Here is a 22,584-nt window from a genome sequence, read left to right on the forward strand (position 1 = left end):
AGCCATTCGTTTTCACTCTCCTCATTTGGATGATCTATGTAAAGTATTTGTTTGTTAGAGATTTTGACAGTACAGTATCATTGTTCAACAGAAGTTATTTTTAGTCCACAAGTGCTTTAGCAACAGTCCATAAAAATAAACCAGCTCTCATAGTTGTCATCATGGACCAAGCTCTAAATTAATTTGTTTTGGAGATGCATGACTGTTTCCAGAGCCTGAATAAAACCATGTGATCAAAAAAAAAAAAAGCTAGTTAAAAGAGTATTTCATGTTTTAAAATCAAATGTGAATAACTCTGAATAATTATATATAGTTCTAAATATTTAAATATCCTAAGTGACTTTCTTTTTTTCTTCTTACTATTGTGTTTTGTATAGTTTTCTCCACAATATTCTGTCCTACTTATTTTTTTCCTCATAAAAATACTTGATAGTGGGAATTAAATATGTCAATTTCTGTTTTCTCCTCATTTAATTAAAAGATAAAAACATATAACTTGAATGGAATTACTTCTAAGAAATGCTGGTGTTCATGAGCTGAAAGCCATTTAACCTTTTTGAAAGAATATTGAGATTTGATTGTGACCAATCCAGCTGACCTGTTTGGAAAGCCATAATATTTACAGGTATAACACGAAATTTCCTAGGTAGGGTTGTGTCAGTTCTATAAGATAAGCAGAAACTAGAAAGTGAACAAGGTAAATAAATAGCACATGATGCAATGTTAATTTTTTTGTGTGTGTTTCAAGAACAAAGTAGCAGAGCATGAATTATCTTTTAGATCCCAAGACTGTTCTTTTGTTTAAGAAAACATTCAGATGTTAATTAAATTTGAAGAATTAAGGGAAGTCACTGCACTCTTTTAATCTATCATGGGTTCAGTGAGGACTCAGGGGTTCTGCAGTTCATATTCAGTGGCTGTTAATTTTGACAAGCAGGCTGTATTTTTAATTTGATGCACATTGTTATTAAGCAGATGCATTTTATAATGGTTATGTGCTTCTGCAGAGCACTGGTTTGATGGGAGTGGGGAGCGCTTAGTTTCAGGCCATATGAAATGACTTAAAGGAAACATCTTATTAATTGCTCTTTTCCACTGGGAATATTAAAAAGCAGAATAGGTCTTTGAAGTGCTCACAGATAGCATCTACCCACTGTAAAATTTTTTTGTTTTTTGTTTTTTGTTTTTTTTAGTTTTGCCTTTTGTTTTCTCTCTCACTTAGTTACTCTCAGGAAAACCTTCCCCAGTGTTATGTGAGAGCCTAGCTAATTTAATGGCTTTTCTTGAGGGATTCTATTCAAATATATATATATATATATATATATATATATATATATATATATATATATATATATATATATATATATATATATTTAAGAGTACATTATATGAACTAGATCATACTTATCTGCATGCTGGCTGGCCCTTGGCAGAATCCAATAGATAGTGTCATGGCATCCCTCCTCATAAGCCACATCATCTCTTCTTCTGTGTATACTTTTAATCAATGTGTCTTTTGATGTTCTCCTCCACTGTAGCACCTACCAATTTGCTCTCTGCAAAAGTAAGACTTGCTGGTCTGTAGCTCAAGGATCACCCAGAAGTTCTTGTAAAGTTTATTTTTCTATGGGTGCCACCTTTCCTTTTGGATGCTGAAGCTCATGTAAGCATTTGGTTTTATACCATTCAGCAGTTTTAGACTGGGTCTTTTTAGACAGAAATTGTATAATTAGACAGTAAAACTGTCTATACTACCAGAAAGCTTTTATAAATAACAAAATATGGTAGTATTAAAAAATAAAAAATCTGAAGACTGTGAAAAGCGATTAGCATTTATTTTGCCCTGTTCTCTGTTTTGAACTATCTCACTCTTCTTTGTTGGCTTGTAATTCAGTAATCCCCACATGAACTTGGGATTTTACTTAACTGAGATTTCTCTTCATGTTTATCACTGCTGGAAATGAAATGTCAGAGCTTTTTGAATGTTTCCTGATCTTTTTGCTTTGTGTAGGCTACACATCACCCTTTATGTTGAGGCTTTTGTTATTGTTTCATGTTGTCAATACTCCTCTCGAGTGTAGGTAAGAAAAGATTCCTTCTCGTAAGCAGAAACAGCAGCTGTTGACCAGTGAAAAGATAATATTTTGCTATCTTTGAATAGTAAGTTGGGCGTGTTGCATTGCGGGCTGCGTGGCTCTCTGGGTTGTCAAAGATCCAGCAATGTATGATTTTTGTCAGTTTGTGAAGCAGTATGTGCTTGTTGTCATGTTCTTCCAAAACATTGTGAGTTTGGAAGCCTTGTTCACCTGTTATAATTTAATAGTTAGGACACTTAGTTTGTCTGTGATGAAATGCTTCTTCACTCTCCAGGAATGAGGGGTGGAGAATACCAAGCTACCAAGCAGTCTGTATATAAAAGTTAATTGCCTCTATTTAGACTTCTGGAGATGGAAGATGGTGGACCAGAAAAAAAGTGCACACACACCAGTACTGCCTTGTAGATTACAGCTAGGCAAGTAAACTTAGAGACAAGGCTGTGCTGTAGGACATTGCTCCATGTTCTTACAGCTGCTTTATATTTTTACAATCAAATCCATTTTTGAGTTACTTGGAAAAGTCTGTGTGTGTATCCTGAACTTGTATCCTGAACTCATCACTGTGTAAGTACCATGTTAAATGTGAGCCAAGTGTTACTATTTCATCTATTTTCCAGATATTAAAATAAAACATATTCCAAAGCATCCCTTCTGACACCTTCATTTGAGAGATAGAAATGTTATGCTCTCATCTTGTAGTTCGGTCTGAATTCTGGAGGAGGATGCTGAGCTTTGTTGCTCTATCAGTGTTTATTGTTTTGTTGTTGTTGTTTGATGGTTTTTTTTTTTGTTTGTTTGTTTCTGTTGTTGTTTGTTTGTTTGTTTTTTCCCTACTGGCATGCATTGTATGAGCCCAGAGCTCATGTGTGTCTCCAGATGCTTCACCCGGAGAGCTTTACATCACTTTGGAAGCCAGTTCTTGTAAGATAGGTTTTGCAGTGCCTAATTTAGAGATATGTAAATCCTGTATTAGATAAGGCTTTCTTTATGGAGTATGCTTTGCACTACTCTTCATTTGGAAGTAAAACATTTGGAATTGGATTGCTTCCCAGAACAGCTTCATCTAGGAGAAAGTTTTTAGCCTGTTGGGCTGCAACTAGCAACTACAGTCTAACTAGAATGAAGAGCCAAAGTTAGCAGGAGTTTCAGCAGCAGAGCTTGTCCTAATTCAAGTAAATTTCCGTATTTAATTATTTTCCCTTTTGTCTGTAGGGTAAATCTTAAAATGCTGTTTGTATTTCTGTAGTGTTGCTCCATGTATTATTGTGGAATGGAAAACCTGGGGACAGTGGATTGGAAAATTGACGTTCATCTTGTTTATGTTTTAATTGGAGATCTTGATAAATTTGTACAGATTTGAAAGGTTGGCCTGGGAAAGGTGCATTTCTAAAGATGGAGGTTAATGTGATGTAATTAGTTTTCTGTAAGCTGGAGATTATCTGTTTTTCAGAGTGATAATGCAAGAAGAAAAGACTGACGAAGCAAAAGTGAATAATGAAGGCAAAGGGGATTAAAAAATAATCTTCACAGCCACGTAATTGTTATGCCAACAAAAATTACACTCAAGTAAAAAGTGGCTTTGGCTATCAGTAGATACATCTGCAATTCAAAATAGCAACCTGAATGTTATCTGACATTCTTTGTGTACGTTTTCCTTTACAGGCTGCATTTTACTCTCCTGAAGTGGTGTTTCCCTCCTCTTATGCTCTAGCCGAAGTTGATTGTAGCAACAGCAGTAAATTAAACATTCTAAGTTTGCAAGCTGTAACATTAAGCCTTCAGAGATGTCAATGAGTTACCTTGGAAACTTCACACAGTCAGAATGTGCTGGTACTTAGTTCAGGATGAAAAGCTTGTATTTTGCTTTTTAAACTGAAGTTATTCATGCACATTCAGTTTGTGCATATTTTATTTTTTTGTCCAGTAGTACAGAATCATATTTTGAATGGATCAATATGAAGTATGTAATTGCATAGGAAAAATGAGATTTTGTTAAGCTGAATACAAAGCTGATGTGGCTTGATTTTATTTATTATTATTATTTTAATGATCAGATTTTTTTTTCAGTATCAATCTGCACCAGGTTATGCCTAGGGCTTAATCATAGAAGGGTCTAGAGCTGTCCTGGATGGCTTCAAGCTGCACCAAGGGACATTTAGGCCGGACGTTAGGAAATACTACTTTTCTGAAAGAGTGGCCAGGCACTGGAATGGGCTGCCCAGGGAGGTGGTGGAGTCACCAACACTGGAGGTGTTCAAGGAACGTTTGGATTTTGTGTTGAGGGACATGGTTTAGTGAGAACTATTGGTGACAGGTGGATGGTTGGGCTGGATGGTCTTGAAGGTCTTTTCCAACCTTGTTGAGTCTGTGATTCTGTGAAAGTGGGAGAGTCTAAGCCTTCTTTTATGAACGTCCCTTTATTCCGTGGGAAGGAAAGCTTCTCTTGTAGGACAGGAAATAGATGGAGGAGGGAGCTGCTTTTTTTTTTTTTTTTTTTTTTTTTTTTTAGTGTTAAACAAAATTTGTTCATCTGTGCTTGCTAAGAAGTGTAGATTACATCCCCAGCCCTAGACAACAGGAGCATTTGTACAGTTTTGTTCTTCCCAGGCTGCTTAACTCGCGAGTCTCTGCACAACCCTTACTTGTGACATCCAGCAACAAATCAACCTTAATAAAAGAGAGGAAGGTAGCTGCATACAGCAGTTGTTAATGTTGGAAGGCTTTGGTTTTGTTTTTGCTACAAAAGCTTGGATAACACTGACAATGCTCTCCTGTGGCAAAATTTCATCCAGAAGTGTTGCTTTAGAGATTACAACACTACACTTGGATTTAATTTTTTTTACAAACTTAAATACTTGTTCCCTGAATCTAGAGTTATATGTTCCATGAGCACTGTTTGGTGTGTTGCTTGATTGGCTATCCTAAGGATATTCTAGAGGATGTTAGAAGTGCTCACAGCTGTGTTTGTGGTAAGTGGTCTTTGGCCTTCTGAAACAGAATTGATAGGCCAGTTTACTTATCATGTTTGTATGTAAGAGACTGTGCCTCTGTTTTAAATTAAGGTGTTGGATGTATCATGTATTTAGCAGTCCTGAGAAGTTTTATGCAAGAGCAAAATAGCATTAATGTGACCATCCTGAACATATAAAGAGACTGGACCTGTCAGAAGGTCAGTGGTAATAATATTTGGAGCCCAAATTGTGTCTGGTCTTGCAAAAATTTTTCAGGTCTCTCCTGTAGTGATTGCCAAAAAAAAAAAAAAAAAAGTTTAGCACTGAATGAGTGTTGAGCCAGACAGAGAACAAATCAGAATGTCTTCTTGTTGAAAAACAAACTTCCAATTCTATTGTAAAACGTCTGTGGTCAATAAAGCTAGACTACCTCCTCTTGTAACTACTACTTAGCATTTCTGTACAGAAGCCAGCTACAATTTATCTGTCTTATTTTTCAATGTTTTTACAACTGTGACAATAATGCCAAAAATTCTCAAACAAGGACTGCAGTGCTGGACCGTGATGATACTGATGGCTGAAAAGTGGAGCTGTGGATTAGTATGTATAGTTTAATGTGTGCATGTTGCCCCCAGCACTGCTGGGAGGAGGTGATCTCCTAGAATTGCTTTGTCTCTCTATTACTCCTTCCATTGTGCTCTTCTTGTGCATATGCCTCTGCACCAGCTTGTTCTTTTGGTAGGATGGACTGGTAGAGATTCTGCATGAGATCCAGTTGTTTTAAATCACTAACATTTGGAAGTCTGTCGTTCGGTACAGTTTCTTGATTTACCAATTTCATGCTTCTGCTTACATCATCAATGAATCCTGGCTGCTGACCTTCACTTGAGGTGCAGCATGGCCAAACGTCCAGGTAACAGTCACCACCTCAAAGCTGAGAAGTGTGGGAAAGCTCTGACTTGTTATCACTTGGTATTTCCATCTTGAGATCATGAGCAGGAGAACTTGTGGTGCCTTTCTTAAGCATATAGAGTACACCTTTTTTTTTCCCCCTTCTTCTGTCACTGGAAGTTTTAAAGAAGGAAGCTACCTAGTTCTCAGGTTTCCTTATGTCTAAACTTTATCATTATTTCATGTATTTTCCCCAATCCTCAGTCTTTTAAAAATCCTCTATGTATGCTCTTTATGCCACCAGCTCTGTTCTATGCAGCACTCTCTTAAAAAGAGGAATGCTGACAGTCTGAGGTTGATTCACCTTTCTGTTCATTTTTGTACACAATGGATCAAATCCAGTGTGAGGTGCCAACTTGAAGCTCACTTGCCATGGTACAGCATTTCTCATACTGCCACGTAGGTGAATGTTTGGGCTGCCTGTGGAGGGTTTTTGAATAAGAAGGTTTGAACATGCATCTTGCATTTGAATGTGTTCTGTAAAAATGCATCACAGTGCTGGTGCTGTAGCTGTGCTGTGGTCATAAAATAAAATAAAGAAGAAAATAAATGGCAAAGCAGTATTACAAAATATACTTAAACCTACTGTGAGCCTTGCAGAGGATGCAGTACAAACTGTCTTGAGTCCTCCAGCTGAGGAGTCTGATAGAATTCAACATCCAAAAACCAGGAATTGAGAAAATTGTTTTTGTCTTTGAAGGAATAGCTTCTGATAGAAGACAGCAGGAACAGTGCAAAAGGAAATGCTTTCCTGACGTTTTTATTTGAATCAGTAAAGCAGCTCAAAACCCGGGGATTATTTGTAGAGTGGTTAATCTTTCTCAAAGCCAATCTGTGAGGGTATAAGAAAAGAAAACAAACCCCTTCAACAGTCCTAGGAAACACAGGCAGATGGGTTCATGACCAGGAGTTTGTTGGTGCTTTGGTTGTTTGTTTTCAGAAATAGCATCAGTCCTACATTTCCAAATTCTCTATGATTTTTCCTGAGGACTTTTTCCTTGTGTCTCTAGTGTACTGATCAAGCACAACGTTTCAGGGGGCAGTTGCACATGGCCAACAACCATCTCCCCTGGTGATCAGAAACTTATATTGTGCAGGCTATCTTAAAATTCTAATTTAAGTGTTATAATAATTAGATTTACATAAAAAACAATATGAATAATATCTCTAGAAACAATGCCTTTGAGGATTTTGTTGTCTTGTACAACTTGTTTGTGGGGTGAACTGCCTGGAGTGAGTAGCTGGCAGTTGAGTATTTCTGATAATCGGGTATGCATATTCAGAGTGTTTAAAGTTCACTATACATAAATATAAAACATTTTCTCTGCTGTAGTACTGTTGATGATAATTTTAAGGAACTGTCATATTTGAAGTCATCAGGAGATGCAGATCTGTGCAGCTTTTCAAAGCAGTGAGGTACTCTTGAAACAAGTAGCCCTCATCTAAACATCTCCATTAACTACTGGCCTGTAACCTCACTTTCTCTGAGTCTGGATTTTTAATAAGGTGTGCTTTTAAAGTCATCTGTCCTGAGAAGATTTGCAGTTGAATGGGCAGGTTGTCATGTAGTTACATGACAATGTTACACATTGTCACATACAATGTAACAATGTAACATGGTTACATACAATGTTACACTGGGCAAGTGATTTTGTAAAGCGGTGAAGTTCTTCAGAAGTATGCAGGAAAAAAAAACTGGTGGCCAGTTCCTTCTCTTGTGAGGGAAAGTAGGGTGTGATAAAGACACTGATCAAATTGAAAATTGTGCTCTTGGTGTGAGATCTAGTGTTTCTCTTTGATGTAGCCAGATTTGTGGACTGTGGACCTCCCTTCAATTCACATTCCTCTCATTTCAGTGATAGGGTGTTAAATGCATCCAAACAATAAAGAAAAACTTAGGGCAAAAATGTGGCTCCTAATGCAGATTCATCAGTGTAGTGATGGGATGTATGTCCGGGCATGGCTAGGAATCCTCCTTGGCTGTGGTGGGTAGGCAAGGCACTGTGTACACTGCATGTGGAGATGCAACTTGAAGCACAGCTGTAAATTGTTTTCTTGCAGCCCTGTATATTTATGTGAGTCTGGCAAGGAAAACAGATGCTGTATGTATGTTATTCTGTTGTGTGATAAATAGCTAGTTTTCCTCAGTGTTTGCATATACCTCTTTCATTCTCCAGAGTCCTCTTCTGTTTTTCTCTTTAGAATGCCTTTACAGAGATGTGCTGTGATGATCCTCAGCTTCATCGCAGTCCTTGTTCATACACTTACAGTTTCCAACTGAGGCCCTGATCCTGCAATATGAATACAGTGATACTTTGTGAGGAACCTCAGGAGTGGATCAGGTCTTTATTTTTCTAGCAATAGTAATTCAGCTTTCTCAGACATTAAAGAACAGGCTATAGTCCCTTTGAAAATTTTTATGGATGCATTTCATCTTGGAAATGTGCCACCAATGTCTGTCTATTGCTTTGTGATACAGTTCTGACTCCTGAGACATGTTCTTGCTGAAATACTTCCAAAATAAAACTCTTGCTGTCTCAGCTGTATTTGGATGAACAGTGGGATGAGTTACAGTTTATCAGATCGGCTTTCAGGACTTGCTCTCTAGTGAGGCCCTGAGGTTTCAGAGAATGGAAAGTCTGTGCAGGTCTTTTACAGCATTTTCCATCTCTTCTACCCAGACCACCTTTTCTTTAACATAAAACCACAGTGTTCTGCTTCCCTGGGCAACTCATTCTTTCTGTCTCTCCAGTCCTTCAGCTTACATAAAAGGAATCCCTTTTAAATGCCCATTCCAGGTCAGATTTATGCTACCAGGTATCATTGATTTTGATAAATATTTTTATTTGGTAGTGCTGGAAAGCCAGCAATCAATATATTTTTGTCTCTTTTTGTGAGGTATGTCTGCATTTTGATGGGTTGAAAGTAGTGTAGTGGCACAGTGCCTTGAAATATTTTAGCTCTTTTTGAGGTAAAATTTCTTTCACAATTTGTTGTTCACATCAAAAAGTGGGTATTTATACTTTTCATCTGAGTCCTTATTCAGAAATTGTCATATAAGTTGCTTTAGTATTAGATGTATTTATACAATTTTCTTTGTTAGACAAAATCCTTAATTGCATGCATTTCTTGGTTTGGGCATAGCTCCATGAATTGCTTTAGAATGTTTCTTTTTTAGCAAGATTATTAAGAACTGAAAGTAGCCATCCTCTGCAGTACAATTGTGTTGGTATTTCCTTCTTTATTTCTGTGGGCAAGGTAAAGCAGAACCCAGCCTAGTATGTGCGGTGCTTGCTGGTCACTGCTTTGGGGTTCTGTTTTCTTGAGGCTTTCAGCACATTTTAGTCATGCACAGCACACTGTCTTATTGACTTCAAGTCCATTTGATGCAGAGTTAAACGTGCGTAAATTTCAGTAACCACTGGTGTATGGAATTCTACAACCACACTGCAAAGATACTTTATAACAAATAATTTAAAAAAAAAAAAAAAACCAACAAAAAAACAAGCTGAAGGCAAAAGGAAAATTTTCAGTTCCAAACGTGAAGAAAAAGCATTGGTTTTATTTCCGCTGTCATTAAAAAAAGATAATAGGTTAAGTATGTATAAGAAAGTAGACAGGAGTTATTTTAGGGTGTTCTTTATTTCCCTATTGGTTCAGATACTATAATAATATTATTAACAACAAACTAGATCCAGGTCTCATTAAATTAATACTACAGAAAGATAATGAGAGAATTGCCAAGTAATGAGAAAAAAACCAGAAGTCTTAAAACTTATTAAGTAATTGTGGCTGGTGAGCAGTCTTTATAGTCAAGGCGCCTGGGTCTGAAAAATGACCCTGATAGTTTGCCAGCAGACATTATCTGGTAATTTGTGTTAAACTCAATTTTTGTAGAAGGAAGAGTGCAAAGCAGAATGTGACCTCAGTGGAGCAGGAGGGGTCACTTAAAACTCATCTAGCTGAATCTACTCATAGGTATAAGAGCTTTGGAAAATGCATCAAAAGCTTTAAAGAAATAAATGAGTAAAATAATTGCCTCTTACAATATAAACAAACAATAAAATACATGTAAGCAATGAATGCAAGAAGGACATGTATGATTTTGTAGGTAGTCAGAGATTTATGCTCCAATAAAAGATGAAAGTGTATAATGGATGAAATATGACCATTCTATGAGAAGAGAGAATAAGTAAAAGTAAAGAAGTGCACCTTCCAGTGGAAAAATGTTTGCATTCGAGGGCTGTGTTCTTCCTTGTGCTGAGTTCCATCACGTGGCCCAGCTTTAGGTTCATTTCTTCACTGTCAGAGATTTTTAGTTGAGGTTGAAGAGAGTACGAAAAAGAAGAAAAATACAAAACATGTTTATGCTCTGGAGAGTTTCACAAATAATTGAACAAACTTCTATTTGTGTAGTGCTTTCAAGTATGACTTTTCTAACATAAATTACAATTACAGGAATCTTTGATTGCTGTACAGTTATTACTGAAAGGGGCATCTGGAAAATGTCTTCCATTAGCTGTGCTTTTTGGCAGAGGTTATAAGCAAGCATGGTCAGTGTAATTAAGCTGACAAGTGTTTAAGATACTGTGTTTGTTTACTGCATGTACTCTCCTTCAATAAATATTAGTATGTCTTCTAAATCCTCTACTCTAGCTGGTGACCTTGACAACATTTAAACTGTAGTATAGCATGTAACACAGCTATATGAGGGGCCAGGCAGTTAGCACATCGCTGTTGGCGATAGTCACGTGCAATACATGAGCAGCAACAAATCTCTTTGGGAAAGCTCAGACTGGTAGAGAAGGCAAAATACCTGGACCTCAGTGATTTTTTCCCAAGTAAGCTATAAAATTCCTTTGGAGAAAGTCAGCCTGGGGCCCTAAACTTGCAACGCTTACAAAATTTTCTAGGTTTTTGGTGTGAATGTTTTCTTCCTTTTTGTTAAGCATAAAAATAGGATTTGTGAGAATAAGGCACCCGAGAATCAGTTTTACTGTAGAATTTGGGTACATGCTGGACAGTGGTCTCTTGATCAGGTGAAATTTAGCAAGAGTTAAGACTGAGCAGCAGCTTTCTAACTCACTTTATTTGATGTCAAGTTTGCAGTGCTTTTTTTAACTTCATTTACTGTTTTATTTAGACACCTCTTTATATTGTAAACCATGGTGAGACCGGACCAATCCGATGTAACAGGTGCAAGGCTTATATGTGTCCTTTCATGCAGTTTATTGAAGGTGGTAGAAGATATCAGTGTGGATTTTGCAATTGTATAAATGAAGGTAAGTGATGTTTCTCTGATCTGTGATTCCTGTAAGTCCAGTAAAACTAAAAAGGAACCATATATCTGAAGTGATTTTCTTGACTTGCTGTCATGAAACTGCAGTAAGGAGGCCTATTTCTCAATATCAAAACAAAGCAAAAAACACTTTAATAAAATTGGAAGCACTTTTTCAATCCAATTTTTAAAAATTTATAAAAAACCACAGTGCTGAATTGTGAAGTCCAGTGTGATGCGATCAAAATTTATTTTAAAATACTACATCAACATAGGATACAAGCTGTCTGTATTGCTATCCCAAAGCAACTTTTGTGTAGAAAAATTAAGAAACGTAGATGTTCAGAAAAGACCAAATATTTAGAAGCATGTTAGACTGTCCGTGGCTGCGGATGCAGCGGTTAAATAAGCTATTAATCTTACTGTGACAACTGTTGGTTTTCACAGAAGATACCATGCCATATTTGTTCAAGTGTGCTGCATGTGACTCATAACTGTTCTTGTGCTCTTGGCTAAATCCCAGCTCTTTGCCAGAAGTAGCCTTTCTAGACATTTGTATCAAGTTGGATTTCCTCAGCTGGATCGCAGTGCTATAGTGCTTTCCCTAATACAGTAATATTTTCAGCTCTGAAACAGGAACCTTGACAGGCTAACTGCAGCTTCTTTTCTGCCTGAGGCTCAGATGTTTGAGCAAGCATAGCAGACAGCAATTTTCAGAGTTTGTTAGCAATTTAAACTTGCATAAAGAGAAATTTGAATGCATTATGAACATTTTAAGAAAGTATCATTTTCGGTTATGCTTTGTATGAGTACAGTGTCCTTTATCCAAGAAGGAAATCACTTGGAAAGAAATAAAATAAAAAAATGGAGACCTTAGATGTCCTACAAATTAGGAGGGTGTTCTGTACTTCCCCCCCCCCACCGCTTTTGACAGGCACAAATTGTGAAAAATAATTATCCTAAATGTACATCAATTGAGAAAAAATAAGCTAAAATCCAGATATGACCTTCCCCACTGTGACCAACCTTCAGACTAACCACATATAAATTGTTGGTGACAAAACCCTTGGTTTCTTAATGTTTGCTTGGGAATTTTGCATCTTTTATCTGTAGCTACAGGAGGTTCCCAGTGCAAAGGACTGAATGCAGTTTGCTGTACAGTAGGCCAGGGATGTGAACGTTGCAGAGTGGTATTTTTACATAAAGCAGCACAGGCTTTTGAAAAAGTGCCATTTTTAACTCCAGTGACTTGAATTAAGCTTTGAGGAGACAATGTCCACTAAGAAAAGACCCATCGTTTAGCCTGTATTCTGAGGATAGCAGACTCCTGCCTGTGGAGTAACCTGAGTCAGTTTGCTACTTGAACTTAAGGGATACTGTTGACATGTATGGGGGAATATGCCTTGTTCTCCAAATATAAGAGGACCTGGACTACCAGAATATAGATTTTGTTTGTTTTCTCAGATGGATGTAGGGATAAAACCTGGCTGAGTGCTTATGCTCTTCCCTTTCTCAGTAACAGAGTGGGCTACATTACCAGGTCATATCTGTGGAATGGAGCTGTTGGGTTGTTCCCCTCTGCTACAAAACAAAAACTTTTTTTTCTGTTCTTGTACTGATTTTCAGTCCCTCCATTCTTCTTCCAACATCTGGACCACATTGGCCGGCGGGTAGACCACTATGAAAGGCCTGAGCTATCTCTGGGATCATATGAATATGTTGCTACTTTGGATTACTGCCGAGTGAGTATCTTCAGTGTGCGAATTGTTATGATTTGATGCCAGCACAAACAGAATCCTATAAATACCTACCTTAGAGTAAGCATGCTTAGAGGCTGAAATATCAGTCTGGGAACATTTTAGAAAATGTGCAGATGTGGAGAATTTAAGCTTACAATAATATGATTTGTTCTTTTGTGTGGAAGTATGAATATGAGCCTAGCAAGTAAGAGTAATAAGCAGTGCATCAATGTCCTGGATCACCAGTCCTCAATTGGGATGCTGGTTTGGTCCTAGCAAGTGTGTAGAAGATGTTTTGGGAATACAGATCAAATTCTATTGCACTGTTGCATTTTAACACCATGTCTTCTGTTAATTTTGAGGACAGGCATACACCTAAATTGCCTTCTCAGTGCAAACCTTAGCATGGGAATTTGAATCTTTTCCTGACACGTAGTTTTAGTGTTCTGACCAGTAAGTTACAGTGGAATGGGTTCTGTTTCCTAATACTAAATTACTTAAAAACTTGTTCCAAAGCCCAGTCAAGCCATTGGAAATGTTTGTAGTTGATTTTATTAGAGAGCTATATTTGACAATTCCCATAGCATAAATTAGTCAAGCTTTTTGAATTTCCTTACAGAATTTTCCAAAATTCCCAGTGTGGCTTCATCTGCCTGCACTACAGATGTATTTCTTGGTTCTTGCTGAAGTCAGGTAGAATTGTCTTTCTGTCAGTGGAATGAGTTCATGGTAATATTAGGAGAGTAAGGTGAATCTGACAAAGTCTTGAAGTGTGTGCCAGTAACTTCCTCAGGTGATCAAATTCTTGCTGGTATGAATTAATGAACTGTTGTTGTTCAGTTCTGCTTTCTCGCAGGGATACTGCTCTAAAATCCAATGAAATAGCTGAGATTGCTTCTATGGATTCCATTGAGATCTGGGTTAAACCCCAGATCACAAGATGGCAACTCAGTGACAGCAGTGGGCATTACATGTGTAGCATGAGGGATACCCAGTTACATGTAGCTCCATCAGTGTTGGTTCAGCTTTGCTGATTTCTGCAGCTAGACTTTTGAAAGTGTTGTGTAGTAAGTAGCTTTGTGCCAGCTTTAGTTCTTCTCTCCTCTGGAGTTGTAACCCTGCATGATACATTCACCAGCACAGTGACTTTCGGCATATAGTTCAAATCAGGGAGTTTCTGTGATAAATCATCCACTGTGGTTTGTCTTCATTTTGCAAAAGCCTGTTTCACAGATGAAGTAGAATGTTAGAAAAAAAGAATTTGTTACAAAATCAGCACACACAGTGGAAATGCTAAGTTTTAGAGAAGTTAACATTAAAGTTAGAAACGTTCAATTCTTTTGTAAATCAGTTTAAGACCAAAACTGAAAAATCATTTCCTTTTGCGCTTATCAAATGACAAGGATGAACAGCTACAAAAAATGTTAACAAATAACAGCTGTTCTGCATTATTGTGCTCCTGCTAAGCGGATGTGGCAAGAGCACAAGTTCTCATTTCAGCCATATATTTGTCAGAAATTATGCAGGGATTCTTTACAAACAGCAGCATGCTATGAGAAATTTCATAGTGTTTGATACGGTTTATGAAACTAGAATCCAAATACAGAAGACAGAAGAGCTTTTAAAAATACTGTCTGGTTTTAGTTGACAAGAGTTAATCTTGATTTACATGATTCATATGAGGTGAGATCAAGGGTATAATGATTAGCGTTAAGTGTTCCGAGACTACAGTAAGTCATAATTCAAAGGACAGACAATTTTTTTCTTACACAAAGTTTTCTGAAGTCTATTTGTTGCAAGTGTGGTTGGTTAGTGGTCAGAAGTCTTTACATGAAGGCTAGGAAGCACCGTATGTAACAATAATGGAAGGGTTGTCCTGAGATCAACACCAACTAATAACTGCATTGTCTCAGCGACGTAGGCTTGCCACAAGACTAATATCACTTTTCCTACCAATGATGGTTACTGTTGCTGTTTACGCTCTGTGTGATCTTCCTCTCCTGGGTCCATCTGTAAGCATGACATGGCTTTATTTAAAACTAAAACCAAAACCTTCGTCATCGTATTACTTACAGAATATTGTGTCAGTGTCGTGCACTTTGTGTGCGTTTACATAAGACTATGGCTAAGAAGCTGTGCCCAAAGGAATCCATACCAGCCCACGTCAGTGCTGCACATGTAGCAGTTGCATACTGTGAACATGATGCTCTCATGCTTTAATTATCTTAGAGAAGATCAGCTTATTCCTGATAACACAGTTTTCTTAGCTGTTCAGAACGCACTGGGGCATGAGAAAGCAAGACAGCCAGCCAGACAGGATGCAGATGATCAATGCTTAGTACTGCTAAGGACTGAGATATTCTATTTCTGGTTCAATACTTGGGTCGTGTTTTCTGTTTCCAGAATGGTTAGAAATCACTTAACAAAACCAAATTGAAATATTCCTATTAGCAAGATTATTGTGTGTAAAGTATGGGTACAGAAAAAATCCAAAGACAAATTTGTTTAAATAACTGAATTCCATTAGAAGATGTTAGTATTAAAACAATTAAACAGTTTAATCAACTGTTGCCCTTTAAATACTGTGTGCTAGTAGGATGCTACTTTCTGGTCATACTGTTTTATTCCAAGGGTGGACCTTCCACCCTTCCAATACCAATCCATCATCTTTCTGTCATGATTACTATTTTTAATCCACAGCATTCTTCAGATGACTGAACACTGTAGGTAGATTGCCTTACTGTACCATTTGTAAATCTTTTTTGACGGGGCACTGTCTAATTTTCCCTGTTAATGGTATTTTTTTCTGTAGAATAACAAGCCTCCAAATCCACCTGCTTATATCTTCATGATTGATGTATCATACAGAAATATAAACAGTGGCCTTGTTAAACTCATATGCGATGAGCTGAAGACTCTTCTTGATAAACTTCCCAGGTAAAGAAACATAAATGTGTTTGGCTTAACTTCCTATGCTACAGTTATCATGCAGCTGTGCGTGAATTCAGGAAAGCAGGAAATGTCACAATTTACAATACAAGCATTTTTGAGGTGACAGTGACCAAATGTTAGTTTGTTAATTTTAACATTGTTGGCGATTTTTGAGAATCTTAAATTGATGTCTGGGTTTACTGCTGTGCAGACAGAAAGCATCTGTTGAACTGATTGCACATGCAGCATTCTTTCTTTTCCTTTCGTGCAGTGAACTCTAGTGGTGTTATTAATGAAATCCCAGCTTGTAGTTTTGACTTGCTGCAGGAGATTTCTGGGAGCCCAAATTCTTTAAGAGAAAAGAATTCTTGGTATCAAAGCAATATGAAAAGGGGCACTGCTATAAAGATGCGTGGCAGAGAAGCCTGGAAGAGGATGAGGATTGAGAAGTTAAAACTAGCGAATGGATTGAGCCAGGTGGCTCCAAGACCTCTTGCTCAGAGGGTTTTGTTCTTTTGAAGACTTGTAGCACAGCAGAAAACACAGTGTTTGCTTGCTTGAAATGTTAAGATAAACATTTTCAAATTTACTAATTCTAAACCAGGAGCCTGACTATTTAGAGATATACGGAGAAACGCATGTATAGAAATTATGCCCACGAGCTCAGAAAGTCAGGCTAACTAGTTGTGCCAGTGTGATTTTTAGACACATAACTTAAAAACATTTTTGAACATGTGTGATACTGAGATCTCATTTTGAGACTTGAAGAACAGTGTTGTGTGTTGGCTGCACAGGTAAGCAGCTGCTGTGTTTGCAACTGATCTTTAAAATTATGAAGAAAAATGGGGCTGTGCAAAGCGTGCAGACCATCACAGATCAGAGTGCTATCTGTTAAAATTGTCCTAGAGGCAATGCTATGTAAGAATGCTATGTAAGAACTCTGGGACCAGAGGATGATGCAGCTATTTCTCTCGTGAATAAGAAAGTGCTGTACGTCCTGAGTTCCTGAATGATCTCTGTTAATAGTGTCACTAAGAAAATAGTAGTGTTTGAGTGCTTGAAGTATTCAGAAACGTGCACTCAGAAGTTATACCTCTTTGTGAGTTGTAGAGTATCTTGGAGAAATTATTTAAAATACTTCTTTATGAATGTTTTCAATATAGAATATTGATTTCTTTTAGATCAGAGCAGCCCCTTTCTCATCCAGCACAGTCTCCATAGAACAGTCGTGGATTAACATTCCGTATTGACGTGAATATTGAAGATTATACATGAGAAAAATCTCTTCCCTCCCAAGCTGAAGTTTTTTTGATGAAACTTGTGAAACTAACAGAAGGTGCTACTGCACATGTAATTGGGACCAATTTTTTTTAATAGGATCACCTTTTGCTACACTGAGGGCTGTAAACCTGATAAGGGTCCAATTAATACTAATAGCGATGCTGCTGCTAATCGCAGAGTAGCTACTGCTTAGAGGAGGGATAATTAATTACATCTTCTTGGTGGTTGTTCTCCTTGTTGCACCCGATACAGCCAGCCATCTGCAGCAGCCTTGCATTTCAAGGCCAGAGTTTCAAAGTTGTAACTGTCGTTTTTTAATTTTTCTCACAGAGAAGAACAGGAAGAATCCTCAGCAATTCGAGTTGGTTTTGTCACTTACAACAAGGTCCTCCACTTCTTTAATGTGAAAAGTAACTTAGCTCAGCCTCAGATGATGGTGGTCTCAGACGTTGGGGAAGTTTTTGTTCCTTTGCTGGATGGTTTCCTTGTTAACTTCCAGGAATCACGATCTGTTGTTAACAAGTAAAGTACAATTATTCCATATCTGAATAAGATCTAGATGCTATAATAAGCACTTTTTTCTTTTAGCTCGTTGTCTTGGAGAGTCTGGGCAACAAGCATGTGCTTGTTGAAATGCTTCAGAAGTCATTGGATGCTTGAAGTCCTGCATTTCCCTCTCTGAGGCAAAGCGAAAGTGCTATCGACTCCGCAATGCTGAATTTGGAAGCCTATTTAGACCAGCTCTAAACCATGCATCATAAGCTGTGCCATTTCAAAAATGGGAGAGAGCTGTGCCTTTGTGCCACGTTGCATGTTTTTCCTTCTATGTATGTGATCAATACCTTAATGTGTAATCCTTTATGTTGTCAGCTTTGGAGTAATGCATTTCAGTAGAACTTTAAAATTCAAAACGAGATTGAACAATCAAAATTCTTTTTTAATTTGCTTGGAAAACATGAAAAACATCTTCCTCTGTGAAGACGTGGTCTGGTACATTTTGGGGGGTTATCAAAAATACTAAGCAGTTGAGACACTCATCCTTTCCTCTTCTGTAGCTTGTTGGACCAGATTCCCGAAATGTTTGCAGACACTAATGAGAGTGAGACCATCTTTGCTCCTGTTATCCAGGCTGGCATGGAGGCGCTAAAGGTTAGAATGTTCCTCTCTCAAACAGAAGCAGCTCTTTAATTAGGACTGGGCTTGATAAGCTACCTAAATTCCATTTGCTGAAGGGCAGTAAGGAGTCCTCCTACAAACTGCAATGGAAAAGAGAAAAATGACTGTTTCCAGCATTGATGTTCCATTATTCTAACAGCACATATGAACTTTCTTAGTTGAAATGAAAACACTGATTGGCACATCTGTTTTCAAATTCTTCTCGAGGTCCCTCAAGAGTCTGTTCCATATTGGAAGGATGTTTAGGGAAAGATGGAGAGCAGGAGCTCTTTTTTTTTGTTCAGTATTTGAGAGATAAAAAGGTGTTTAGTTACTACAAAATCGTTAGATACTTGGGATGTTTGCACAGATTTGTTGTCTTTGTATGTTTAAATGGCAGATTAAGAACTGGAGTAAGATACAACAGCTTTACTCTGCCTATTCTCCAGCTTCTGCTGACTTTGTACAAAATGAGGTATTTATGACTACAGAATTGAGTGGGGAGTGGGAGGGTTTCTACTGAACTGCCAGCTTCTCACAGCATGCATACATCTGAAAATGAAACTGTGGATCAAATGCATCCCCAGCAGCTTTCTGTATGTCGGGGATAGCCCTCGAAATGCTGACATTTCCGTGGAGTTCTGCCAATAAAAGAATGACACCACAAGATTTGTAGGGACAGCCAGAGTTGTTTTCCAGTCACTGATTTATCTGTGAGCTGTGTACAAACAAATCACAAACTGTGAGTAAAGAAGTCTGTTATACCAAAATTACACAGCATTTCTCAAACTTGTTTCTTAAATATTTATTTTCTTCTTATTCATAGTAGCAGAAGGTGTATGTGCAGAACATTTGGTTACCAATTCTATCAAAATGCTCTTTCTTGGTATTTGACCTCTGCAAAACAAACTTAAATATGCATTTTCTTTTACTGCTGCTCCTTAAAGTTGTTGTCAAGTAAGCTTTTTTTATTAAACTCAGTACTTAAAAGTGATAATTTGCAAGGATGTTCACTGTAAATTATGAATACGCACATACATGTGTTCAAGAAAGCTAATCTTGTCTCAAAAGAATGAAATGGATTCTATTGCTCTTCAGTATCAATGCATTTTTTGAAATGGTAATTTTAGACAGTTTCCCAAAAATTCCTGATGGATGTTATTAGTAATGGGTGTGTGCTCAGTCAGTCACTCTTTACAGAAGGCTTTGTAAAAGTTACAAAAAAAAAACAAACTGGTGTTCATAATTAAAAACTACAATGCTTGAACTAGTAGGGGTGAAATTTCATCTCTGTTAAAAGTAAGATACTGTCTTTGATTGCATTTCTGCCATAGCAAACAAATTTCTACTTTTCCCAGAAGAATGCCATGGCGTATTTTGAGATGTGGACTAATCTTGTGCGCATCTTTAGATCTGGAGGGGAAAGAGTCCCAAAGCAGAGTAGTATCGGTAGTCTCAGGTATTGCATTTTTAAACTAGATGTGTTGGTAAGCCTGGAGCAGGAAAAGAACAATTACTCCCTTTCCTTCTTCTTTCCTTTCACCCAGTTTAATGCTCAACGAGTTCAGTTGCCAATTAGCGATCTCAATAACGAGTGAAAAACTATTTCTTAAATTTTGGTGGAAAAGTTTGTTACAGTACAGAGGTGCCTACGGTACTGCTGCTGTTCTCTGGAATTTAGGTTTTCCTGTCAGCAGATTGCCATCCCAGTTAGCAAATATCATTGCCTCATTATAGCTGTCAATAAGAATTGAAAACTTCAGCTAAAATTGGTATTCACTTTGTTTCTTCGTGAAAGGAGAAGTGCAGCACAAGTTCTGCTGCTTCTATTTTTAGTGTAAGTTTGAATGCAGAATCTTGTACAGGAGGGTAGCTGTCACTCTTTAAAAACATAATGACCTGAACTGAAATAAATGTATTTTCTGTTAAATTACATTTCCTTTCAATTAATTGTATCTAATTTAAAATTCTGTAGGAGAGGTACTTCTTGTACTCATTGAGATTTTAGCTTCCTATGCAGAAATTACTGTACTAATGCATCATCCAGCACATCTGTGTTAGACTACATTATTTACTGACATAAAATTCCCAGCTTTGGGAATCCATCAAGTGTAAAGATTCCAAATGAATTATTTAGCTCTGAAGAACCTTTGCAAGAAATGTTACTGTTCTAAGAGAAACAAGAGAGTCTGAAAACTAGGCTTGTTAATCTTAGCAGTAGATTCAATGCCTATATGGGTGTCTTTGTAACAGGCTGCAGAATGTGCTGGGAAACTGTTTATCTTCCACTCTTCATTGCCAACTGCTGAAGCACCGGGAAAACTGAGAAACAGAGATGACAAAAAGCTACTCAACACAGATAAAGAAAAGGTATTTATATATATAAAGGAAATCCTCATTTATAAAGGAAATGCAGATAATTCCACCCATCAAGTCTGCTACCTACCCGTTCAGTGAGTTAGTTCAGTAAGAATATGAAGTTTTTGATGCATATGCATATCAGTGGAATGTATGGGCAGGGGCAGTGTGGATTTATTCAGATCCACATCTTCTCATTTGAAACTTCCATCATTTTTATTTTTCAGGAGGACATTTGGATTGTGAGTGGTTGCCAACAGATCTAATGTTACTGCATTTCTGTTTTTTAATTTTGTGCAGACACTCTTCCAGCCTCAGGTGAACTGTTACGAGTCCTTAGCCAGAGACTGCGTGGCTAATGGCTGCTGCGTGAATTTGTTCCTCTTCCCAAATCAGTATGTGGACATAGCTTCCTTGGGTCTTGTCACCATGTACACTGGAGGCACACTGTACAGGTACAACAATTTCCAGGTAAGTGGTGCAAGTTCCCAACTTGTCAGCTAATAACAGCTGGGGACTGCTTGTTTTTATTTCAAAGTCTTTTTTGGCAGTTTACCTGTAAACTGTTAAAGTAACCGTAGAAAATTTACTTAGTAGAAATGGCAGGTCATGCTAAAATTGAAGTGCTGAAATTGTAATTTTACTTTTGCATAGATTGCCAACCACTTACCTAAGTATGCTGACATCTGCAGGGAAGTCAGTTACTCTGTACCTATAGATAAAAATGCTTGCAATAAAGACCAAAATAAAGTCACAACACTACTTGTTTGTTTTAAATGTCAGGGAAATATTTATGGGAAATACAGGACTTCCCTTGTGTCAGGAGCTGAGCGACAGAAGCATTTTTTGTAAAGTGCACAAGGCTACTCTAATTCTTAAGGCCATACCATATAAACTTAGCTTGGATGGACGTTACTGGAGGTAGGTGTGACTGAACAGAAACTCTGCATGTCTAAGCCTGGTGATGAACTGGTGGATACTTGCACAGCTCTGTTCCTGTTAATAACATCTCTATTGAAGGAAAAGAGAGATGTAATCCTGAACAGATGTGATGTCAGGGAGGGGGAGTGTTGGGTTTCTGCTCGTTTGCTGCCACCCAGTGGTGAACTGCAACTGTTCATTTGCTTCACCTTTCTAGCTCAATTCTGATAGCCCGCAGTTCCTAACTGACCTCAGGAGGGACATAGAGAAAAAGACGGGATTTGATGCAATAATGAGGGTTCGAACAAGTACAGGTAATGGTACCCGTTGGGAATCAAATATGAGAATATATAATTCTAAGTAATACAGTGCAAGAAGTGTATACAAACTTGTAACAGCAGGCTGCCCATTTTATCTTCATTGTGTACCTTTTGGAAAGTACAGACTGAGAAAATGGCTGTGTATCCCCTTACTGTGTACGTCTATGTAAATTTGCCAGTCAGTCCTGATCACTGTGCATGCAGCCTAAAATGCAAAGCAGTCTTAGAAAAGAGTGTGGGTTGCCCAAAGCTTACACGTGTTTTCATTTTCTAAATACTTCAAATTAAAGTAATGCTTCTGCTTTTTGACCATTAGTTCTTACTTTCAAATGCAAGTATTTGGGGAGAGCATAAACACACTGAGTGGCCCAGTGAGTAATGCCAAAGGCTCTGGGGGTCCCTGAGTCACTGCGCTCCTCGATGGTCCACACAGATTCACTTCTCCTACCCAATGGAGAGAAAATGCCACCAGCAAGGAAGATTGGTGGGCACTGCACCCCCGAGGCGGCACACCCTTGAGGGAAAATAGTTGGTGTTTCATTAAGTAAAATTGAAGTTAGAAAATAGTATCCTTTTTATTTGTAAATTGTAAAAGGATGTTGT

General features: G+C 37.7%; 1 protein-coding gene across 1 annotated transcript in view; it reads left to right on the forward strand.

Moving 5' to 3' along the window:
* The window catches only part of SEC24D (SEC24 homolog D, COPII coat complex component), a gene marked incomplete at both ends in the record, with an annotated part of 46,597 nt that overhangs the window by 18,222 nt on the left and 5,791 nt on the right, over nt 1-22,584 (forward strand). The window contains 8 exons of the mRNA XM_079534955.1: nt 11,142-11,280; nt 12,903-13,018; nt 15,828-15,952; nt 17,558-17,749; nt 18,283-18,376; nt 20,636-20,752; nt 21,041-21,211; nt 21,879-21,975. Coding sequence (XP_079391081.1) covers nt 11,142-11,280; nt 12,903-13,018; nt 15,828-15,952; nt 17,558-17,749; nt 18,283-18,376; nt 20,636-20,752; nt 21,041-21,211; nt 21,879-21,975 — 1,051 coding nt within the window. The remainder of the gene's footprint in view (nt 1-11,141; nt 11,281-12,902; nt 13,019-15,827; nt 15,953-17,557; nt 17,750-18,282; nt 18,377-20,635; nt 20,753-21,040; nt 21,212-21,878; nt 21,976-22,584) is intronic.

The sequence above is a fragment of the Tetrao urogallus genome, assembly GCF_951394365.1.
Source record: "Tetrao urogallus genome assembly, chromosome: 4".
NCBI lineage: Eukaryota > Metazoa > Chordata > Aves > Galliformes > Phasianidae > Tetrao > Tetrao urogallus.